Raw genomic sequence first — 20126 nt, forward strand, 5'->3', positions numbered from 1 at the left:
GCCCTCACTGTCTTGGAACTAGCTCTGTAGACCAGGCTGGCCTCATACTCACAAGAGATCTGCCTGCCTCTGCCTCCCAAGTGCTGGGATTAAAGGCATGCACCACCATCGTCCTGTTTTTTTTAAAGGAAAGAAGAGGAAGAGTTGATCTGGGAGAGGGGAGGTGGGGGGAGGGACTAGGAGTAGAGGCAGGGGAAACTGCAGTCAGGATATAATGTATGACAGAAGAATAAGAGTTAAAAGAAAATGACAGGCTTCTAAGAAATAACAAAACATAACAACATAAAATAAGAAAAAAGAAAAACTATAACATCTTTTATTTCTTTATTGACCCAGGGTAGGTAACCTATATATTATAAGACACCATGTAGCCCTTAGTAGCCTGGAGCTCACAATTATACCTCTGCCTCTCAGTTGCTGGGATTACTGTCTTGTAGCACCATGCTCAGTGAGTAGGACCATCTAAGTGACACTTAAGTCTCAGAGTGAGAAAACAAAGGTTCAATTGCTTGGCTTGCCCTGTAGACTGGGCACCTGCTTTTCTCAGGAACTACCTACTACAATGTCGTTCCCAGCAGCACAGCAGCATTTACACTCCATATTAAGAGACACACCCCAGCCTCAGCTAGTCCAGTCAGCTTGTACTTTCCTCACAGTAGCACTTGGGTCTGGAGCCCACAGCTCTAAGGCCTGTAGGCGCCTGGGTGAGGTAAAGGGTAGGAGAGAGCAAGGGGCCATGTTTTGGAAGAAGGTACCTCTGCTCTTTGCCTCTGAATGGGCTAGAGCAGGACAAGGGTACAGATAAGCAGGCCATGTTAAGAGACTGAGTGAAGAGCTTGGGGATGGACATCTGATGCTCCCTGACACAAGTGGCCTGGCCTGGTGCACCTTCCCAGGGAGAATGAGACAGGTTCCCACACATTCACACACAGTCCCTGGCACTCACATGTAGGACCTCTTGCCGGAGACCAACTGGTTCCACACAGCTGACCAGGCGCAGCAGCAGGTCCATGAGAGCTGAGGTGCCTATGTGCTTCAGCATCAGGCTGATAAACTTCTCCTTCTTCTTCAAAAACATGATCACCTGAAGTCAAACACACCTGGTAAGTAAATAGGCCCCTGAGAGGAAAGAACAATCCTTTAAGAACTTTCATGAGAAAGATAATTAACTTTCAATGATACTGAGAAGAAATGATAGAAAGATCATGTAAAGGCTATATGAAAAAATTTCCTCTCAAGACAGGCAAGAGTCCTAGAGACCAGTGATACAAGTGCAAACTGGCAGTGCTTCTAACTGGACATCATGTTTGGAGAACAGTACATGCTACCATGCACAGCCACCACTGAAACAAAAGGCATCGAAAGAACTAAGCTGGGAGATGAGAGTCATTGCTTCAGAGCTACATAGAGTGACCCTGTCTGAAACAAATGTCCTCCCACCTCTACATGCTGTGGTATGCACCCTGTCTTACATCATACACATATAATAATAACAATAAAGAAGTAAATTTGTAAAACTGTCATGAGACGTTATCAAAAATAGCTTTATATCAATCTGTATGTATCTCAAAAAGAGAAAAAATTTTCTGAGTGCTGATGGCACACACCTTTAATTCCAGTACTTGGGAAGCAGAGCCAGGAGGATCTCTGGGAGTTCAAGCCTGGCCTGGACTACATGAGACATAATAAATAAGGAACACTGTCAAAAGGGGAATGACTTCAGGGCTCAGTGGATAAAGGCACTTGCTGCCCAGCCTGACAGCCTAAGTTTGATCCCTAAAACCACATAGAGGTAGAAAAAGAAAAGTGACTTCACAATATGTCTTCTGATCTCCATACATACACCACAGACATTGTATACCCCTCTCTCAGCATCACATGCACACACAAAAACTGCTGATAGACCAGACCGTGTTTTGGGGAGGTCTGTGAAAGAACTTTGGGCGAGAGAAGCCAAGGAGTGTTCAAAGCTTGAGCTGTTTTGTGGGAACTTAAAAGAGAATGTTGAGAGCAGTGCAAATAACGGAGGCCTGCCTTGTGAAGTTTAGGAGGGAGCGTTGAGAGTTCCTTTAACATTCAACAGGGGTGCTTGCTTCAGTAGCACATATACTAAAATTGGACCGATATAGAGAAGATTACCATAGCCCCTACACAAGCATGACATGTGAATTTATGAAACATTCCATATTTTTAGGATGCTGAAAGGTAGCTCTCCACAACTGATGGCTTCTGGCAGTGGTGGGGGTGGGGAAGGACTCACTTTTCTTTAAGGGGCAGGGAGTTTGAACACACTCCAGTGAGTATATGGACAACACAAATTGGACCTTTTCTTTCTTTCTTTTTTTTTGGGGGGGGGGAGTAGTGTCACAAGGGTAGGGGGTGGGGCTTGGAGAACTAGGAAGTGTGATCAGGGCTCATGATGTGAAATTCCCAAATCATTAGTATTAAAATTATGGAAAAAAGCTCCATCAGAGTTATCAAATATACTAAGAATCTGTGGTTCTGATCAGATGGAGCTGAAGAATAAAAAAACATAACCACTAACTAAAGCAACTAATCCCAATACTTTGTCAGTCAGCCATTAAAAATAATATGTAAGCAATTTCCTAAGATGACATTTTGTTATCTGATTCAAATGCCGATACTTTAAAAAGAATTTTTTTTTGGTTTTTAATATTTATTTATTTATTATGTATACAATATTCTATCTGTGCGTATGTCTGCAGGCCAGAAGAGGGCACCAGACCTCATTCCAGATGGTTGTGAGCCACCATGTGGTTGCCGGGAATTGAACTCAGGACCTTTGGAAGAGCAGGCAATGCTCTTAACCACTGAGCCATCTCTCCAGCCCCCTTTTTTTTGGTTTTTAAAGACAAGGTTTCTCTGTAGCTTTGGAGCCTGTCCTGGAACTAGCTCTTGTAGACCAGGCTGACCTCGAACTCACACAGATCTGCCTGCCTCTGCCTCCCGAGTGCTGGGATTAAAGGCATGTGCCACCACCACCCAGCAAAAAGAATGTTTTAAAAAGTAAAAAAAGTTTTGCCTAAGTGGGGATTAGAAAATGCTCCTAAAAAGATTCAAAGAGGAGATTCTGTCAATTACCTAGGTCACAAAATAGGTTTAAAAAAAAATTAAAAAAAAAATTAGAACACAAAAGGCGCAAATTAGGAGAGATCGATTGCGGACTCTTAATGACATTCAAAGATTGTTAGGAGATAGTTCCAGTCTACAACTGGCTGTTGAGATAACACCTGATCTAATAATTCATTTTTTTAAAAATATTTATTTATTTATTGAGTATACAATATTCTATCTGTGTGTATGCCTGCAGGCCAGAAGAGGGCACCAGACCCCATTACAGATGGTTGTGAGCCACCATGTGGTTGCTGGGAATTAAACTCAGAACCTTTGGAAGAGCAGGCAATGCTCTTAACCTCTGAGCCATCTCTCCAGCCCCCTAATAATTCATTTAAACAAAACTTTAAATGGTGACAAAGATTTAAATAGTCCCATAATGACAGCTGGAAGTAATTCTAGAAGATGATGTCCCCTTTCCCAATGAAGTTATCCTCAGGGTTGGGGACACTGTTTGGGGTTGATTATTACTTGTATAAGACAGAGAGTTGGGGTGAAAACTATGTAGGCTCAGAGATTTAAAAAAGTAAGAGGAAAAATTCATTGGGATAATAGATAATTTAGTGTGAACTTATTCAAACTAATAATAATAATAGTGGATAATAGAGTAAATACTTGTGAGCTATTATTTATGGACAATTTACACTGGTATAGTTTTTTGTATATTGATACAAGTACAAATTATATGTTATTTCTGTTTACAATATTTGTACACCTATACAAAGTTATTTTGTCAGATTGTATACATGCATGTTTCTATGTTTAAGACATTTTGTATATTGATACAATTTTTAGTATATATTTTCATATTGCATTATATATTCCTACCTCTGATCAACATACTTATACTTTGTTTACATTTTGAGGTCATTTTCCTCATTTACTGCACAGCTGTTTACAGATTATTTAATATTCTGATATGAAGTCTTAGTCTTTATATTATACAGGTATTAAGTATTATGGGTCAATAGAACCCAGGACCCTTGGCAGCCTGGGGTTCGCTCTCTCTCTCTCTGTGGTTTCTGCACTACACAGCTGAGCTTTGACTTCTCGTTCCTGTTTTGTGAGTTTGCCCCTTATAATAAAAAAACATATAATTGGTCTATCTTGTAGCTAGCCTGGTATTTCTGGACTCAAGATAATTCAACAGTATAGTGGCCTTGGATTTTTCTTTTCTTTTCCTTTTTGGTTTTTCAAGACAGGGTTTCTCTACAGCTTTGGAGCCTGTCCTGGAACTAGCTCTTGTAGATCAGGCTGGCCTCAAACTCACAGATACCTGCCTCTGCTGGTATTAAAGTGCATGAGCTACCACCACCACCCAGATGCCTTTAGATATTTTAAAGCAGCTTTGAACTTTTGAACTTTAAAAGAAACTTCAGATATTTTAACTGAACTTTTTTTGTTTTGTTTTTTCAAGACAGGGTTCTCTGTGTAACATCTTTGGCTGTCATGGAACTCACTTTGTAGACCAGGCTGGCCTCAAACTCACATAGATCTCTGTGAGTTCGAAGCCAGCATTGTTTCCATAATGAGTTCCAGAATAGCCAGGGCTGTTAGACAGAGAAACCCTGTCTCAAGAAGAAAAAAAAAAACAAAGTTGAAACAAAGTTTATATTGTGGTATTAATATGAAATCTTAGGGATGAACAAGAAAGAAAAGGTTATAGTTTAATAGTAACATGTTTATGTGTCAGGTTGACAAAGGGTCAATAATTATGTTTAGATTTTTTGTTAACTTGACACAAGTTAGAGTCACCTGAGAGGTGAGAACCACAATAGAGAAAATGCCTCCATAATGTCAGCAACCTATAGGGCATTTTCTTTTCTCTTCTTTTCTTTTTTAAGATTTATTTATTTATTATGTATACAATGTTCTGCCTGCATGTATGCCTGCAGGTCAGAAGAGGGCTCCAGATTTCATTACAGATGGTTGTGAACCACCACATGGTTGACAGGAATTAAACTCATGACCTTTGGAAGAGCAGGCAGTACTCTTAACCACTGAGCTATCTCTTTAGCCCAAGGGCATTTTCTTAATTGATGATTGAAGGCCCAGTTCATTTGTGGATAGTGCCACTTCTGGATGTGTGGTCCTGGGTATATAAGAAAACAAACTGAGCAAGCCAGGAGGGAACAAACTAATAAGAAGTGTTCGTCCATGGCTTTTGCTACAATTCCTATCTCTAGGATTATGCCTTGACTTCATTCTATGATGGACTGTAATAGGAACTTTAAGATAAAATAAACCCTACTTCCCAGTTGATTTTGGTCGTGGTGTTTTGGCTCAGCACTAAACACCTGAACTGAGACACAGACCATTTTGAGATATCAAAGGCAAACTTGTACACTGTAAGAACATTTAACAAAATTAAGGCATTATTGTTTATATTTTACGTGTGATAATGGTATTGTGGTTGTAACTATAAAAGATGTTTCATTTTTCATTTGTATATCTCATCTCATCTGATATCTGAAATTTTCTTCAAAATAATCTGATGAGATTGAAAATAAGAAGGTTAAAGCCAGGTGATGGTGGAATCTACCTTTAATCCCAGCCCTCATTCTATTGAGTTTGAGGCCAGTCTGGTACATAGAGCAAGTTCCAGGACAGCTAAGGCAACACAGAGCAACTCTATCTCAAAAAAAAAAACCAAAAAACAAAAACAAAAAAGAAGAAAGAAAAAAAGAAAAGGAGAATCAGAAAAAATATTGGCCTCTAACAGTCCTGTCTCCGGGTCAGTCTATTCTTTCAGGAAGGCTCAACCTGCTTGCCAACCCTAGGAACAGATCAACTCCTGGGTGACTGGCAACAAATTTTGGTAGAGCAATACAAGGGACTGTCAAAATGAAGCAGGTATTTCTATAAGAAAAGATGAACACGACTTATATATACATGAGAAAAGCAATTTGTAATACTCAGTATGATACTGTTATATGAAAATTAGCAACTATGTGCTATCTACTGAAAAAGTAGTTATTGCAAAGAGTACAGCACTTAAATATTTCAGTCTTAACCTGAATTCCACATAAATGTGTTACATGTTTGTCAGCACAATACAAACTTTTAAGAAGTTCATTTCATTTCACTCTAATGCAGTAGGCACTAGAAAGGAAGAAAAGGGAAAGTAAAATTTTAAAGAAAGTCTGAAAGTGGCAAAAGAATATGATCAGGCTACAGTAGTAAATTAAGAGATTCACAAACCCATCCATTGAGCTGCAAGGTCTAGGCACAAGAGGTCTCTCTGAAACTCACAGTGAACACCCGACACAGCACCTTTCTTGTACTAGGGCATCTGCTCACATTCCTTCCCTCATTACTGCCACCACCATTATACACAGAAGTGGGAAGGGGATATGTATGCACACACACATACATATAGCTATGGCACTGTCACTCTTCATTTCTGCTGTTTGACAAATAAGAGATAAGACAGTCCTCTGGAGTCCCAGGACTCAAGACATAGACAACATAAAGGTCTGTTTGCTAAACGGATAGTTGATGGGATTAAACAATTATGGTTAATATTAAAAAGAAAAAAGTCCTTATAATTTAGACACACCAGACTGTTTACACAAGAAATTATGACGTCTGAGGTGTGTGTTTAAATTATCCAATGGTAATGGGTAAATGAGGTGAGGAGACAGATGCTGAACACAGCAGGAGGGACAAGCCACCATTATACTTCCCCTATTCATATCCACACTTTATTCTATTTATTTGTTTTGGTTTTTTGAGACAGGGTTTCTCAGTGTAGCCCTAACTGTCCTGGAACTCGCTCTGTAAACTAGACTGGCCTTAAATTCACTCCTGAGTTCTGGGATTAAAGGTGTGCACCACTATCACCTGGTTTCACATCAACATTTTAAATATAAGGTTAAACATAAGTGTTGTAGAATATTATTTTAAGGTGTGTTATGTTTGTTTATGCTGTGGAATATTTGTTTAATGATGCAAAAATGTATTGCATTCTTTTTTTTTAAATATTTTTTTATTAAGTGTACAATATTCTGTCTGCATATATGCCTGCAGGCTAGAAGAGGCACCAGATCTCATTACAGATGGTTGTGAGCCACCATGTGGTTGCTGGGAATTGAACTCAGGACCTTTGGAAGAGCAGGCAATGCTCTTAACCGCTGAGCCATCTCGCCAGCCCTGTATTGCATTCTTTTATCTTGCATTTGTTTAACTCTGTGAAGCTGTGTTACTTTGCCTGTCTAAAACACCTGATTAGTCTAATAAAGAACTGAACAGCCAATAGCAAGGCAGGAGAAAGGATAAGCAGAGCTGACAGGCAGAGAGAATAAATAGGAGAAGAGATCCAGAAGCAAGAAAAGAGGGGGAGAGAGGACACCAGGGGGGCCAACCATTCAGCTACACAGCAAGTCACAGAGAAAGAAGTAAAGAAAGGCATATAGAATAAAGATATTCAGGAGGATGCCTATATGTTTGTCTTTGGATGGAGGCAGAAATCCTTAATAAATAAATAAATTTTAAAAAAATTAAAAAAAAAGAATAGAGAAAGATAAAAGCCCAGAGGAAAAGGTAGATGGGGTAAGTTAAGAAAAGCTGGTTAGAAGCAAGCCAAGCTAATGCTGGGCAATCATAAGTAAGAATATGCCTCTGTGTGATTTATTTGGGAGCTGGGTGGCGGGTCCCCAAAGAGTAAGACCCAAATTTGGAGCCAAAAGATTAAAACAACTAACTACAATAAGGTAGGAGGACAGTGTTACAGCTGAAATGCTAATTCGTTTTCCCACAAAAGTCCAATTCTAATTAATTAGTTAATTAATCAGTGAGCTGATCATTATCTTTTGTTTACTTTGAAGCATTCAATCACTATTCTGACCACACAGACAAGCTACTCATAAAGACCTCAAAATGTAGATGTCTCCGGCCACAGTGAAGGCATGTTATAGGACCTCACGTTGATATGGGGCTTGCAAAGCACCCAGTAAGGACAAGAAGTACTGCTTATTCCAGAGCTGGCTACAAAATCTCTTTGGAAAGTCACTTCGCTTAAACAACAGTTCACATATCAGCCACTTATACTGTTCATCTGTGGTCTGTTAAGCAAACAAAATGCTGTCTCAAGAGCCTGGTGACAATTTCACAATGGCAGCAGTGATTGTCCAATGCATTTGGCTTCACATATCATTACCTGTTCAGTTTTCCTTGCAATAAGATTGCCAATGGTCTTGCTGAAAAAACTGGCAAGCAGTGGGTTGAGTGGTGGCTCCTGATCCAGGAAGTCATACAGAAGGTTCAGCAGACTCTCGTCCTCGCCTAGTCTGTCGCTGATCTGTGGCACATCACAAGTCAGAAGCTCACAGGCTGTGTTTGGATATCTAAAAGGGCACAGTTCAAGCACTGGAGGTGAAATTAGACTTCTCCAACTTTTAGGAAGCAGACACGTCATGGCTGGAGAGAGAGCTCAATGGTTAAGAGTATGTATTGCTCTTTCAGAAAACCTGAGTTCAACTCCCAGTGCCCATATCTGGTGGTGGAGCCACCTGTAACTAGCTTCTAGGTACCCACAAACATGGCACACTCTCATACAGACACACACATACACACAACTAAAAATAAACACACTTTTATAAAGAAAGGAAGCAGATGATAAAGAACAAATTACTAAACAGGCCTGTAGCAACTGGAATTTAATTATTGGAACTCAAAGTTCTTAACATATCTTTTATAGGCTCCATCTATCCTGTTCTCTAATAGTCTAAATTTTCTGACTCTACTTCCATTCTATAAATAACTTTTAATTTTTTTTAAACAGGATTTCATGTAGCCTGGACTGGCCTCAAATTCACTACGTAGATGAGGACGGCTTTATCCTCCTGCCTTTACTTCCTAAACCTGGGATTACAGGTGTGCACCAGCAGACCAGACTTAAATAATCTTTCTTTTTCTCCTGGATTCTTTCTTCATGATCATCTGCCAGGCTTCTCCCTGTTGACTGTCAGTTAGGCTAAGTCCCAGTTATGCTCATGTTTCTCCTTAGGAAATTGCCTTTCCTCTTCTCACCGCTTCCTGTGACTTCAAATTAGTAAGCACAGAGCAAAACTGCTCTACACTAAGAAATATCATGTCTGAAGCTATGAAACAGTATCATCAGTGAGACAGCATATAAGTAATTTACTACTAAGAAATGCTAGTATGGGGGCTGGAGAGGTGGCTCAGAGGTTAGGAGCACTAGCTGCTCTTCCAGAGGTCCTGAGTTCAATTCCCAGCAACCACACAGTGGCTCACAAGCATCTATAATGAGATTTGATACCCTCTTCTGCTGTGTAGGCATACACGCCAGCACACTGTATAAAGAATAAATAAATCTTCAAAAAAAAAAAGAAATGTTAGTATGTGAAAATATACTCTTCATTTAATGAAAATGACTACAGACAAGATAACCCTTCCTAGCCCATTCTGTGTGATTCCATGCTATCACTGATTCTTCTTTAGCAGCTGGCCCACACAGGATAGAAGACAACCAACGCCCCCAGAAACAGTTCTGCACTGATTGTGGGTGCTCTCTCTTTCAGTCCGATAAGGAGCAACCTTCAGAGCCATAACGAGCTGTCAGTCATGCAGACCCAGCAGGACTTGCAAGACAAGTGGGCCTTTGGACATGAGAACAGTATGGGCAGTGTTGAGGGCCCCATAGGCTGAGTGCGGGAGGGGCCTAAGGGTTAAGTCAGTTCTGGGATTGCTCCTTCCTGGCTAACCTCTCTGGTTTTCAATGTCTTTGTCTGTGAAGTGGGACAGCCAGGGCCCCACCTCATGCAATGGCTCTAACCCCGCACAAGTGTTTAGTGTAGAGGATCATCCATGACCAATTGAGGGCAGGGAGACCACAGAGAGCAGCAGAAGGTTAGGTCAGCAGCAGTGAAAGCCACAGTGATGCTCTACCAGATACAACACGCTGGGGCAGTGCAAGAAGTCAAATCCTACGGGGGAAGAAGCAAAGGAAAGACTGCGCTTTGAGGGCATTTTCACAGCAGGGAATAACCAACTTGTCCAACAGAGCAGATGGAGCTAAAAGGTACCAATTCTTTTCTTTTTCTCCTTTTTTTTAAGTCAGGGTCTTTCTACAAAGCCCTGGATGTACTAGAAGTTACCATGCAAACCAGGCTAGCCTCAAACTCACAGAGATCCTCCTGTCTCTGCCTCTAAAGTGCTGAGAATAAAGGTGTGGCCACCACATTTATCCAAAAGAAAACAATTCTACATCTAAGTAGGGCTAGGGTTTTTCCTGTATACATACTTACTTTCTGACAAATAGGCACTGCTCTAGTAGTTTAAAAAACTTACAGCCGGGCGGTGGTGGCGCACGCCTTTAATCCAGCACTCTGGAGGCAGAGGCAGGCGGATCTCTGTGAGTTCGAGACCAGCCTGGTCTACAAGAGCTAGTTCCAGGACAGGCTCCAAAACCACAGAGAAACCCTGTCTCAAAAAACCAAAAAAAAAAAAAAAAAAAAAAAAAAAAAAAAAACTTACAAAAAGAATAAGAATTTTCCTTCAACATGACAAATGACTCATGTGATCTTGTGGATATTCCCTCCTAAGATCCTATTCCAGTAATAGAGAGTTAGGAAGGCAGGAAGAGCAGCTGGCTGAGAAACACTGTAGTAGAGTGCCTGCCCAGTATCCAGCATGCAAGAGGCTCTAAGTTAATCACCAGTGTCACATCTCAGGCATGGGATGGGGGAGAAGAGAAGAGAAGAGGAAATGATTCTGCCTTAGACTAAGCCCAGGGAAAATGGACTTTCAGGTGCTCAGAGAGAAGTTAGGGTAAGGGCTCAAGCTACACAGTTCCAGAGATGTATGGCCAGTGTCCTGATTGCTGAGGGCAGGGTGATCTGGAAACATCTTATGCTTGAGTTAGTTCGTTCTCAGGAAAAGTGAACAAGTCCTGTTACTAATTTAAGAATACTAAATAAAATGGAAAGATAATGGGATGCTGGCTAAAAATAGGAAACTTGGCAAAAAACAAGTTCCCAGCATGCTTACAGGCCTTCATCCCACAGGTAAGAACTAGAAGGAGGGCGGTAGTGGCGCGCACCTTTAATCCCAGCACTCAGGAGGCAGAGGCAGGAGGATCTTTATGAGTTCAAGGCCAGCCTGGTCTACAAGAGCTTGTTCCAGGACAGGCTCCATAGCTACAGAGAAACCCTGTCTCAACTCCTCCCCCACACACACCCTGCCAACATACACAAAAAGAACTAGAAGGATTTTTTTTTTTTAATTTTTCGAGACAGGGTTTCTCTGTAGTTTTGGAGCCTGTTCTGGAACTAGCTCTGGTAGACCAGGCTGGTCTTGAACTCACAGAGGTCCGCCTGCCTCTGCCTCCCGAGTGCTGGGATTAAAGGCGTGCACCACCATCGCCCGGCCTAGAAGGATTTTTTTCTAAATGGAATGCTGGGGTAAAGGCATAGATAAAACAATAAGAGCAAAACCAAGAAAAATGAGGCCAGCAGGATGGCTGAGCAGTGAGGGTGCTTGCTATGCAAGCCCATTAACCTGAGCTCTGTCTAAGGGTGGATGGAGAGAACTGACTCCACAAAGTTGTCTGTGGTGTGCACACAGCCACGTTCACATACACCATGCACATACACAAACAAACATTTTGAAGATTTAAAAAATAGGTATTAATTTTCAAAAGTTAATGCTCAATTAGATGCCCAGAAAGAAAACAGAGGAAAAACTAGAGGGGAAAAAGAAATAATGCAAAAAAATATTCCACTACACTAAGATCTTTTCATTTTCAATTGAAGAGATCCATGAAATGCTTACACAATAAATGGGGAGAAAAACCTGGTGGGCTGGAGGGATGACTCAGTGGTTAGAAGCACTGGCTGCTCATGTAGAGGATCCAGGCTCAGTTCCTAGAATTCACATGATAGTCCCAGACAGTCAAGGCCCTCTTTTGATCTCTATGGGTATTGCACATACATGGTGCACAGACATACACACAGGTAAAACAGCCATATACATTAAAAAAATCTTTAAAGAAATATACCTGGGGCCAGGTGGTGGCGGCACAAGCCCTTAATCCTAGCACTTGGAAGGTAGAGAGAGGAAGATCTCTGGGTTCAAGGCCAGTCTGGTCTAGGAGCGAGTTCCAGGGCAGCCAAGGCTACACAGAAAAACCCAGTCTTGAAAAACAAAATAAAAACATCAACAACAAAAATCTGGTGTTTGTGTGAATATGTTTGTGTAACCCACAAATGAACTGACGAATCTGCTCTGTCCCATTTGCTTGCTTCTATGTATCAGGCTCCTGAGAGCCATTTGTTTTCTCATTGCTTTCTCTGCTTTAACTTGGTACCCGTGCACTACTAATCTCTCTCAGACTCTGACTCCGCCAGTCTCGAGTCATTGATGCTATTCTGAGAATCTCTGTTTTGACCTAAAAGCCCCTTAACTATACCCTACCTGTCATTTTGTTCTAATTGGTCACCCAAACCGGGAGACACTTGTAGAGAAGATGACAGGTAGTGTAGTGATAATGAGAACACAACAGCCTCCAGTTGTGGTCACCCTATCCATAAAGCTGTGGCCCTCTTGACAGCAGTTCTTCCTAGAACTGTTTCCCATCATGGGACCCTTGTCAGACTGACTGACTGACTGCCCAGAGGAAGCACTGACAGCCCACCACTCAGACAGACTGACTGTCCAGAGGAAGCATTGACAGCCCACCACTCAGACAGACTGACTGACTGCCCAGAGGAAGCACTGACAGCCCACCACTCAGACAGACTGACTGACTGCCCAGAGGAAGCACTGACAGCCCACCACTCAGACAGACTGACTGTCCAGAGGAAGCATTGACAGCCCACCACTCAGACAGACTGACTGACTGCCCAGAGGAAGCACTGACAGCCCACCACTCAGACAGACAGACTGACTGCCCAGAGGAAGCACTGACAGCCCACCACTCAGACAGACTGACTGTCCAGAGGAAGCACTGACAGCCCACCACTGGTTGCTTCATTATCTAGGCCTGCTCTTTTTTCTTCCAAAAGACAAAGGTCAGCAAATATTTTTGTTAGGGGGCTGGAGAGATGGCTCAGAGGTTAAGAGCATTGCCTGCTCTTCCAAAGGTCCTGAGTTCAATTCCCAGCAACCACATGGTGGCTCACAACCATCTGTAATGAGGTCTGGTGCCCTCTTCTGGCCTGCAGGCACACACAGACAGAATATTGTATACATAATAAATAAATAAATAAATAAATAAATAAATAAATAAATAAATATTTTTTAAAGATATATATTTTTGTTAGTCTCTTTTGTGACTGGACTCTAATTGTATATGGATTAGTGTGACATGTCCACCACCAAAAAGGTCATCAACATGGGTAGCAAAGTACTCTCCCTTTAACTTTTTTCAAACATTTAAAAATGTAAAAGCTGACAGGTGTGGAATATATCTGAGATCCTAGCACTTAGAAGATTTTTGGGAGGAGTATTGGAAGTAGATTAGTATGTGCTACACAGTAAGTCTTCGTGTCAGAAGAAAGGAAGAGGGAAGGCGGGAAGGAGAGAGGGAGGGAGGGAGGGAGGGATAAAGAGCAAATCATGACTCACCCTATGCCAAGACCTTCCTATACCATGCATGCGTACAGTAGGCTTCCTCATAAGCACCTAGATCTATGACTGCTGTGTTACTTGTCCCTAGCTCTCCCCAGAAACACTATGGATCATGTGACCTACTCATGGAGCCAAACTTTCTTGGTACACAAAGCATCCTCCCACTCCAGACTCTGCCCTTACACAAAGTTCCAACTGTCTTGTGGTGACACTGTCCCTTCCCTTTTGTCAGCTACCAACACCCTGGTCAAACTTAAAATATTTTAGGAAAAATTTCTAAAGGTTTAGTACCACTAATGATAATGACATACTCCATCTGAACTGGTCAGGCATCATACCTCTAACCTGTTTACCAGCTCTAATGATGATGTGGTACAACTCTGCAATCTCAGGTACCTAATTATCACGGGGTCTTTCTTTCATCAAATTGTTTCAACATATGTCGACTTCATATAAACTCACTTATACCACAGAATGAAAAAAAAAACACATACACAAGAGATTCAAAACTCTTAAACCTCACAAACCACAACTTCACAACAGCCTCCTCACTTCTCATGTGGTGATGCCCTGTATCTAGTTGGCCTTAGACACTACCCACAGCCTCCCTAAGCACTACCCAGTGGGCCTGGGAAACAGCCTCAGTACATACTTGAATCGGACCTTCTCTTCCATGTCCAGGGGTGGGTCCTGTGTGATGAGATTTACCAGCTCCTCCATACACTGCTGCCTGCACAGGAAGTCCAGCAACTTCTGGTTCTGAGCCTTACACTCTTGCAGGATGTCATCTTCGTCCATTAACTCTTGCAGTGTCACATGTTCCTTGTCGAGCAGCTTGTCAACATGGGACGTGGTATTCAAGTCAAATTTCCAGAACATGATGGTGGCCACAGAGCTGCAAGTAAGGACAAAAGAGGAGCTCACTCCCCCATACTCTGTTAATCCACCCTCAGCTGAGCTATACCAAAGTCCAAAGAGTTCATCCCCAACATACACACAAGCAATCCTGGGGCCTAAGTAACTGCTCATATCTACAGGGTCCTTACGTTCCTCTCACTGACTTACCTCCTCCCCACGCACAGTATCTCCCTCATCTGACCTAGCTCTCCCCTCCCCACAGTGCTTAAGTCCCTAGAGGCTCTCATTTCGATCGTGGCTCTGACGGGCCCACACATCTTTCTCCCAAGTATCAACGCTACTTCCCAAAAAAGTTAACTCAAACCAGAAACCTACCCTCCCAGTGCTTAAACCCTCCTGAGTGAACTGAACACTGGACATGTGTTCCCAGAAGACTCTCAGAGCCGATACTCAGCTAGCCAAACTAAGGACATCTGTTTTGCTTGAACTTTCCATTTTCTACAGCCATGTGTCACCTAGTCCCTCAGTTTATGGTGGCCGTCTTGCTGAACAATATCAAGGCTATCCATGAGACAACCATCTCCTTCACATGCACACAACTGTGCATAGTCTTGCCACAGCAATCTGAAGATCACCACTAACCCAGCCCTTCCTCTGCCTCCTCAGCCCTTCTTCCAGCTTTTGCTGTCATGCCTAGACAAGGCTGACCATCCCCATGGGGCTCACTGTCAAGGTACAGGCCAGGGTGAGTTAGCCAACAGTTTTTACTGTTGTGATAACAAAAAGAAAATATGAAGCTTCATCTTCAACAAAGCTTAAAGCTTATCTTCAAATATGAGTATTTTAAAATCATTTTTACATTTATTTATGTGTGTGTGCACACGTGCACACCATCCAACCAGGAAAGCATACATGAGTGGTCAGGGGACAAGTTGTGGGAGTCAGTTCTCACTTTCTATCATATGGGTCCCAGGGACTAAACTCAGATCATCATGAGTCCTAACCCGGTAAGCCATCTCACTGCTCCAAATTATAGATTCTTTTAATGTAATATGAGGTTATTTACAAAACTATAAGATCTGAGGGGCTTATCTTACTTGCTATTTTTACTTTAAAAAAAAATCTAAAAGATTGGAGCTGGAGAGATGGCTCAGTAGTTAAGAGTCCTGGCTGTAGATGCAGAGGACCTGGGGACTGAATTCTAGTATTGAAACCACCACTCCCAACAGTCTGTAACTCTGGCAGACAGTATAACACCATCTTCTGACCTCTGTGGGCACTGTACATCTATGATACACAGACGACATGCATGCAGGCAAAACATCCACATATATAAAATAATGCTTTAAGCCAGACTCTTACTGTGCAGCTCTGGTTGGCCTAAAACTCATTATATAGACCAGGCTCAACTCAAACTCACAGAGGTACATTTGCTTCTTCCTCCCAAATGCAGAGATTAAAGATGTGTGCCACCACACCTGACACTAAAATAAACTGTAAATGAAAAAAAATAAGAGACTAGCTGTGGTTCTTAGATGTGTTTGCCTGTTTGTGAATCTGAGGTATTGGTGTGTAGCCCTGACACAGTATATATTCAGTTAATCTTCAATAAATGTAAAAAATCAATTAAATAGAGAAAGGTGTGTTGTGTGTGTGTGCGTATGAGTATGTGTGTGTGCAGTCATTTAAAAGATTATTCCAGAAAACTAAATATGCGTTAAATAAGCTCAACCCTTACTTCACACCAAAATCTACATTAACATGAAATAGCGCACAGGTTTAATTATAAAATCTACAACTAGAAATTCTAGAAGACAATGTTTTAGAGGCTGGGAATGTAATTCAATAATAGAGCCATTGCCTAGCATATACAAGGTCATAAGATTTGCTTCCCAGCACTACAGAGGCAGGGGGAGGGATAGAAAGAGAGGGTCAGCAAGATGACATCAGTGACTAAGGGCACTTGTCACCTGTCACCACAACCTGAGAACCTGAATTTACACAAGTCCCATAAATTGTCCTCTGTTGGCCACATACAAATCAAAGCAAGCACATGAATACAACACACACACACAATAATAACATAACATAAATAAATGTGGTATCCTCCAGACATAGTGGTACACACCTTTAATCCCAGGACTTGGGAGGCAGAGGCAGGTAGATCTCTGTGAATTCAAAGCCAGCCAGGTCTACATAAAGGTAAGACTATTTCAAAATAACAACAAAAAGTAATGTGACAGAGTGTTTTAAAAAGCAAGAAATGAGGGTGGGGGGAGAAGGAAGGACAGAAGGGGAAGAGAAGGGGAGAAGGGGAGGAAGGAGGAGAACTTGAGGGAACGGGATAGATGAGATGGGAAAAAGACAGAGATGAGAGCAAGGAAAGAGATATTTTGATTGAGGGAGCCATTATGGGGCTAGCAAGAAACCTGAGACTAGAGAAATTCCCAGGAATCCACAAGGATGACCCCCAGCTAAGACCCTAAGCAATAGAGGAGAGGGTGTCCAGACTGGCCTTGCCCTGTAGTCAGATTGATGAATATCTTTAAAATATCACCATAGAACCTTCATCCAGTAACTGATGGAAACAGAGGCAGAGACCCGCAGTGGAGCACTGGGCTGAGCTCCCAAAGTCCAGTTGAAGAATGGGAGGAGTGCTGGTCGGTGATAGCGCATGCCTTTAATCCCAGCATTCGGGAGGCAGAAGCAGCCAGATCTATGTGAGTTCGAGGCCAGCCTGGTCTACAAGAGCTAGTTCCAAGACAGCGAAACACTGTCTCAAAAAACAAACAAACAAACAACAACAACAAAAAAAAACCCAAAAGAATGAGAGGAGTGAGAATATGAGCAAAGAGGTCAAGACCATGATGGGTACACCCACTGAAACAGTTTTCCTGAGCTAATGGAAGCTCATCAACTCCAGCTAGACAGGGAAGGAGCCAGCATAGGACCAAACTAAACCCTCTGAATGTGGGTGATAGTTGTATGACTGGAGCAGACTGTGGGGCCTCTGGCAGTGGCAACAGGATTTATCCCTACTGCTTGTACTGGCTTTTGGGGAACCCATTTTCTCTGGATGGATACCTTGCTCAGCCTAGATATAGTAGGGAGGGCCTTGGATCTTTCCCACAGCAATGTGCCTTACCTTCTCTGAGGAGTGGATGGATGGTAGGGAGGAAGGTGGAAGGAAGGGGAAGAGGGGAGGGAGTGGAAACTGGGATTGGTATGTAAAATAAAGAGACTGTTTGTTTTCTCTTTTGGGGAGGACCTAGGACTTACCACAGGGCAGGGAACCCTGACTGCTCTTTGGACTGGAGAGGGAGGGGGAGAGGAGTGGAGGGAGAGGAAGAAGGGTGGGAGGAGGGGGAGAAGGGTGGGAGGAGGGGGAGGGAAATGGGAGGCTGGGAGGAGGCGGAAACTTGTTTTTTTTTCTCCTTTTCTCAATAAAAAAAAAAGTTAAAAAAAAATAAAATAAAATAGGGGCTAGAGAGATGGCTCAGTGGTTAAGAGCATTGGTTGTTCTTCCAGAGGTCCTGAGTTCAATTCCCAGCCACCACATGGTGGCTCACAACCATCCATAATGAGATCTGGTGCCTTCATTTGGCCTGCAGGCACACATGTAGGAAAAACACTGTATACATAATAAATAAATTTAAAAAAATAAAAATAAAATATAAAATAAAATAAATGGTATAAATAGGAAAAAAAGCAAGAAATGAAGGCCAGGTGGTCGTGACATATACCTTTAATCCCAGCACTCAGGAGGCAGAGACAGGTGGATCTCTGTGAGTGCAAAGTCATCGTGGTCTACAGAGTGAGTTCTTCCCCCCACTTCTTTTTTTTTTTTTTTAAGATTTATTTATTTTGTATTCAGTGTTCTGCCTACATGTATCCCTACAGGCCAGAAGAGGGCACCAGATCTCATCACAAATGGTTGTGAGCCACCATGAGGTTGCTGGGGATTGAACTCAGGGGATTGAACTAATAGTCAGTGCTCTTAACCTCTGAGCCATCTCTCCAGCCCTCAGTTTGGTTTTCTTATATGCCCCAGATATATCCTCAGCTCCCTCTATACCAGAACTTCTGTGTGCTGACATTCTGGGAAAAACTCCCAGATAGACAATTCTCAATGCTGCTGGTCTCTTCTTAATCACCATCAATTTCTTAGCTCCAGCTAACCAGCACCAATTATTCCATCAAAAGAAAGGTTTCACTTCAGTGGTTCTGGTCTCTTGTTAATTACAGCCAATTCTTCCACCTCAGCTGACCAGGACCACAGATTCTTAATTCAAAATATCACATAACTGGCCCTGAGTCTCGGTTTCCTTCTGAAACCTCACAAGCCAGGCCTCCATCACATGCTGGGCTTCCACCATTATCTTCTACACTCCTACAGAACAGCCCACAGAGCTCTGAGCACTCAACGGCTTCTCCAGCTCAAAATCCAAATGCTAGTGCTCGCTTCGGCAGCACATATACTAAAATTGGAACGATACAGAGAAGATTAGCATGGCCCCTGCGCAAGGATGACACGCAAATTCGTGAAGCGTTCCATATTTTTACAGATCTGGAGAAGACAATAATCAACTTTATATGGAAAAACAAAAAACCCAGGATAGCCAAAACAATCTTATACAATAAAGGATTGTCTGGAGGCATTACCATCCCTGACTTCAAACTCTATTACAGAGCTACAGTATTGAAAACAGCTTGGTATTGGCATAAAAACAGAGAAGTCGACCAATGGAATCGAATAGAAGACCCTGACATTAACCCACAAACCTATGAACACCTGATCTTCGATAAAGGAGCTAAAAGTATACAATGGAAAAAAGAGAGCATCTTCAACAAATGGTGCTGGCAAAACTGGATGTCAATCTGTAGAAGAATGAAAATAGATCCATATCTATCACCATGCACAAAACTCAAATCCAAATGGATTAAAGACCTCAATATCAGTCCGAACACACTGAACCTGATAGAAGAGAAAGTGGGAAGTACTCTACAGCACATGGGCACAGGAGACCACTTCCTATGTATAACCCCAGCAGCACAGACACTAAGGGCATCATTGAATAAATGGGACTCCCTGAGGCTGAGAAGCTTCTGTAAAGCAAAAGACACTGTCACTAAGACAAAAAGACAACCCACTGACTGGGAGAAGATCTTCACCAACCCTGCTACTGACAAAGGTTTGATCTCCAAAATATATAAAGAACTCAAGAAACTAGACCGTAAAAGGCTAATCAACCCAATTATAAAGTGGGGCACTGATCTGAACAGAGAATTCTCAACAGAAGAACTTCAAATGGCCAAAAGACACTTAAGGACATGCTCAACTTCCTTAGCGATCAGGGAAATGCAAATCAAGACAACTTTAAGATACCACCTTACACCTGTCAGAATGGCGAAAATAAAAAACACCAATGATAGCCTTTGCTGGAGAGGTTGTGGAGAAAGGGGTACACTCACCCATTGCTGGTGGGAATGCAAACTTGTGCAACCACTCTGGAAAGCAGTGTTTCGGTTTCTCAGGAAATTCG

General features: G+C 42.2%; 1 protein-coding gene and 2 non-coding genes across 10 annotated transcripts in view; 2 read left to right on the top strand and 1 right to left on the bottom strand.

Moving 5' to 3' along the window:
• The window catches only part of Ppp6r2 (protein phosphatase 6 regulatory subunit 2), a 92256-nt gene that overhangs the window by 36535 nt on the left and 35595 nt on the right, over positions 1–20126 (bottom strand). For 6 of the 8 annotated variants that reach the window (XM_041672137.1, XM_041672135.1, XM_041672136.1 and 3 more), the window contains 3 exons: positions 14378–14620; positions 8294–8480; positions 947–1084 (listed from right to left, as the gene is read on the bottom strand). In XM_041672137.1, the coding sequence (XP_041528071.1) occupies positions 947–1084; positions 8294–8480; positions 14378–14604 (552 nt within the window). In that variant the 5' untranslated portion in view covers positions 14605–14620. Of the gene's footprint in view, positions 1–946; positions 1085–8293; positions 8481–14377; positions 14621–20126 lie in introns of those variants that run through there. The other 2 variants (XM_041672142.1, XM_041672143.1) reach the window with 2 other exon arrangements.
• LOC121461580 lies at positions 2086–2192 on the top strand. The gene has a single exon (XR_005976195.1). It is a non-coding gene; the product is annotated as a U6 spliceosomal RNA (small nuclear RNA).
• Positions 19038–19144, top strand: LOC121461577. The gene has a single exon (XR_005976191.1). It is a non-coding gene; the product is annotated as a U6 spliceosomal RNA (small nuclear RNA).

The sequence above is a fragment of the Microtus oregoni genome, unplaced genomic scaffold (assembly GCF_018167655.1).
Source record: "Microtus oregoni isolate MIOR12 unplaced genomic scaffold, Mior012 000022F_ref0000154, whole genome shotgun sequence".
Taxonomy (NCBI): Eukaryota; Metazoa; Chordata; class Mammalia; order Rodentia; family Cricetidae; genus Microtus; species Microtus oregoni.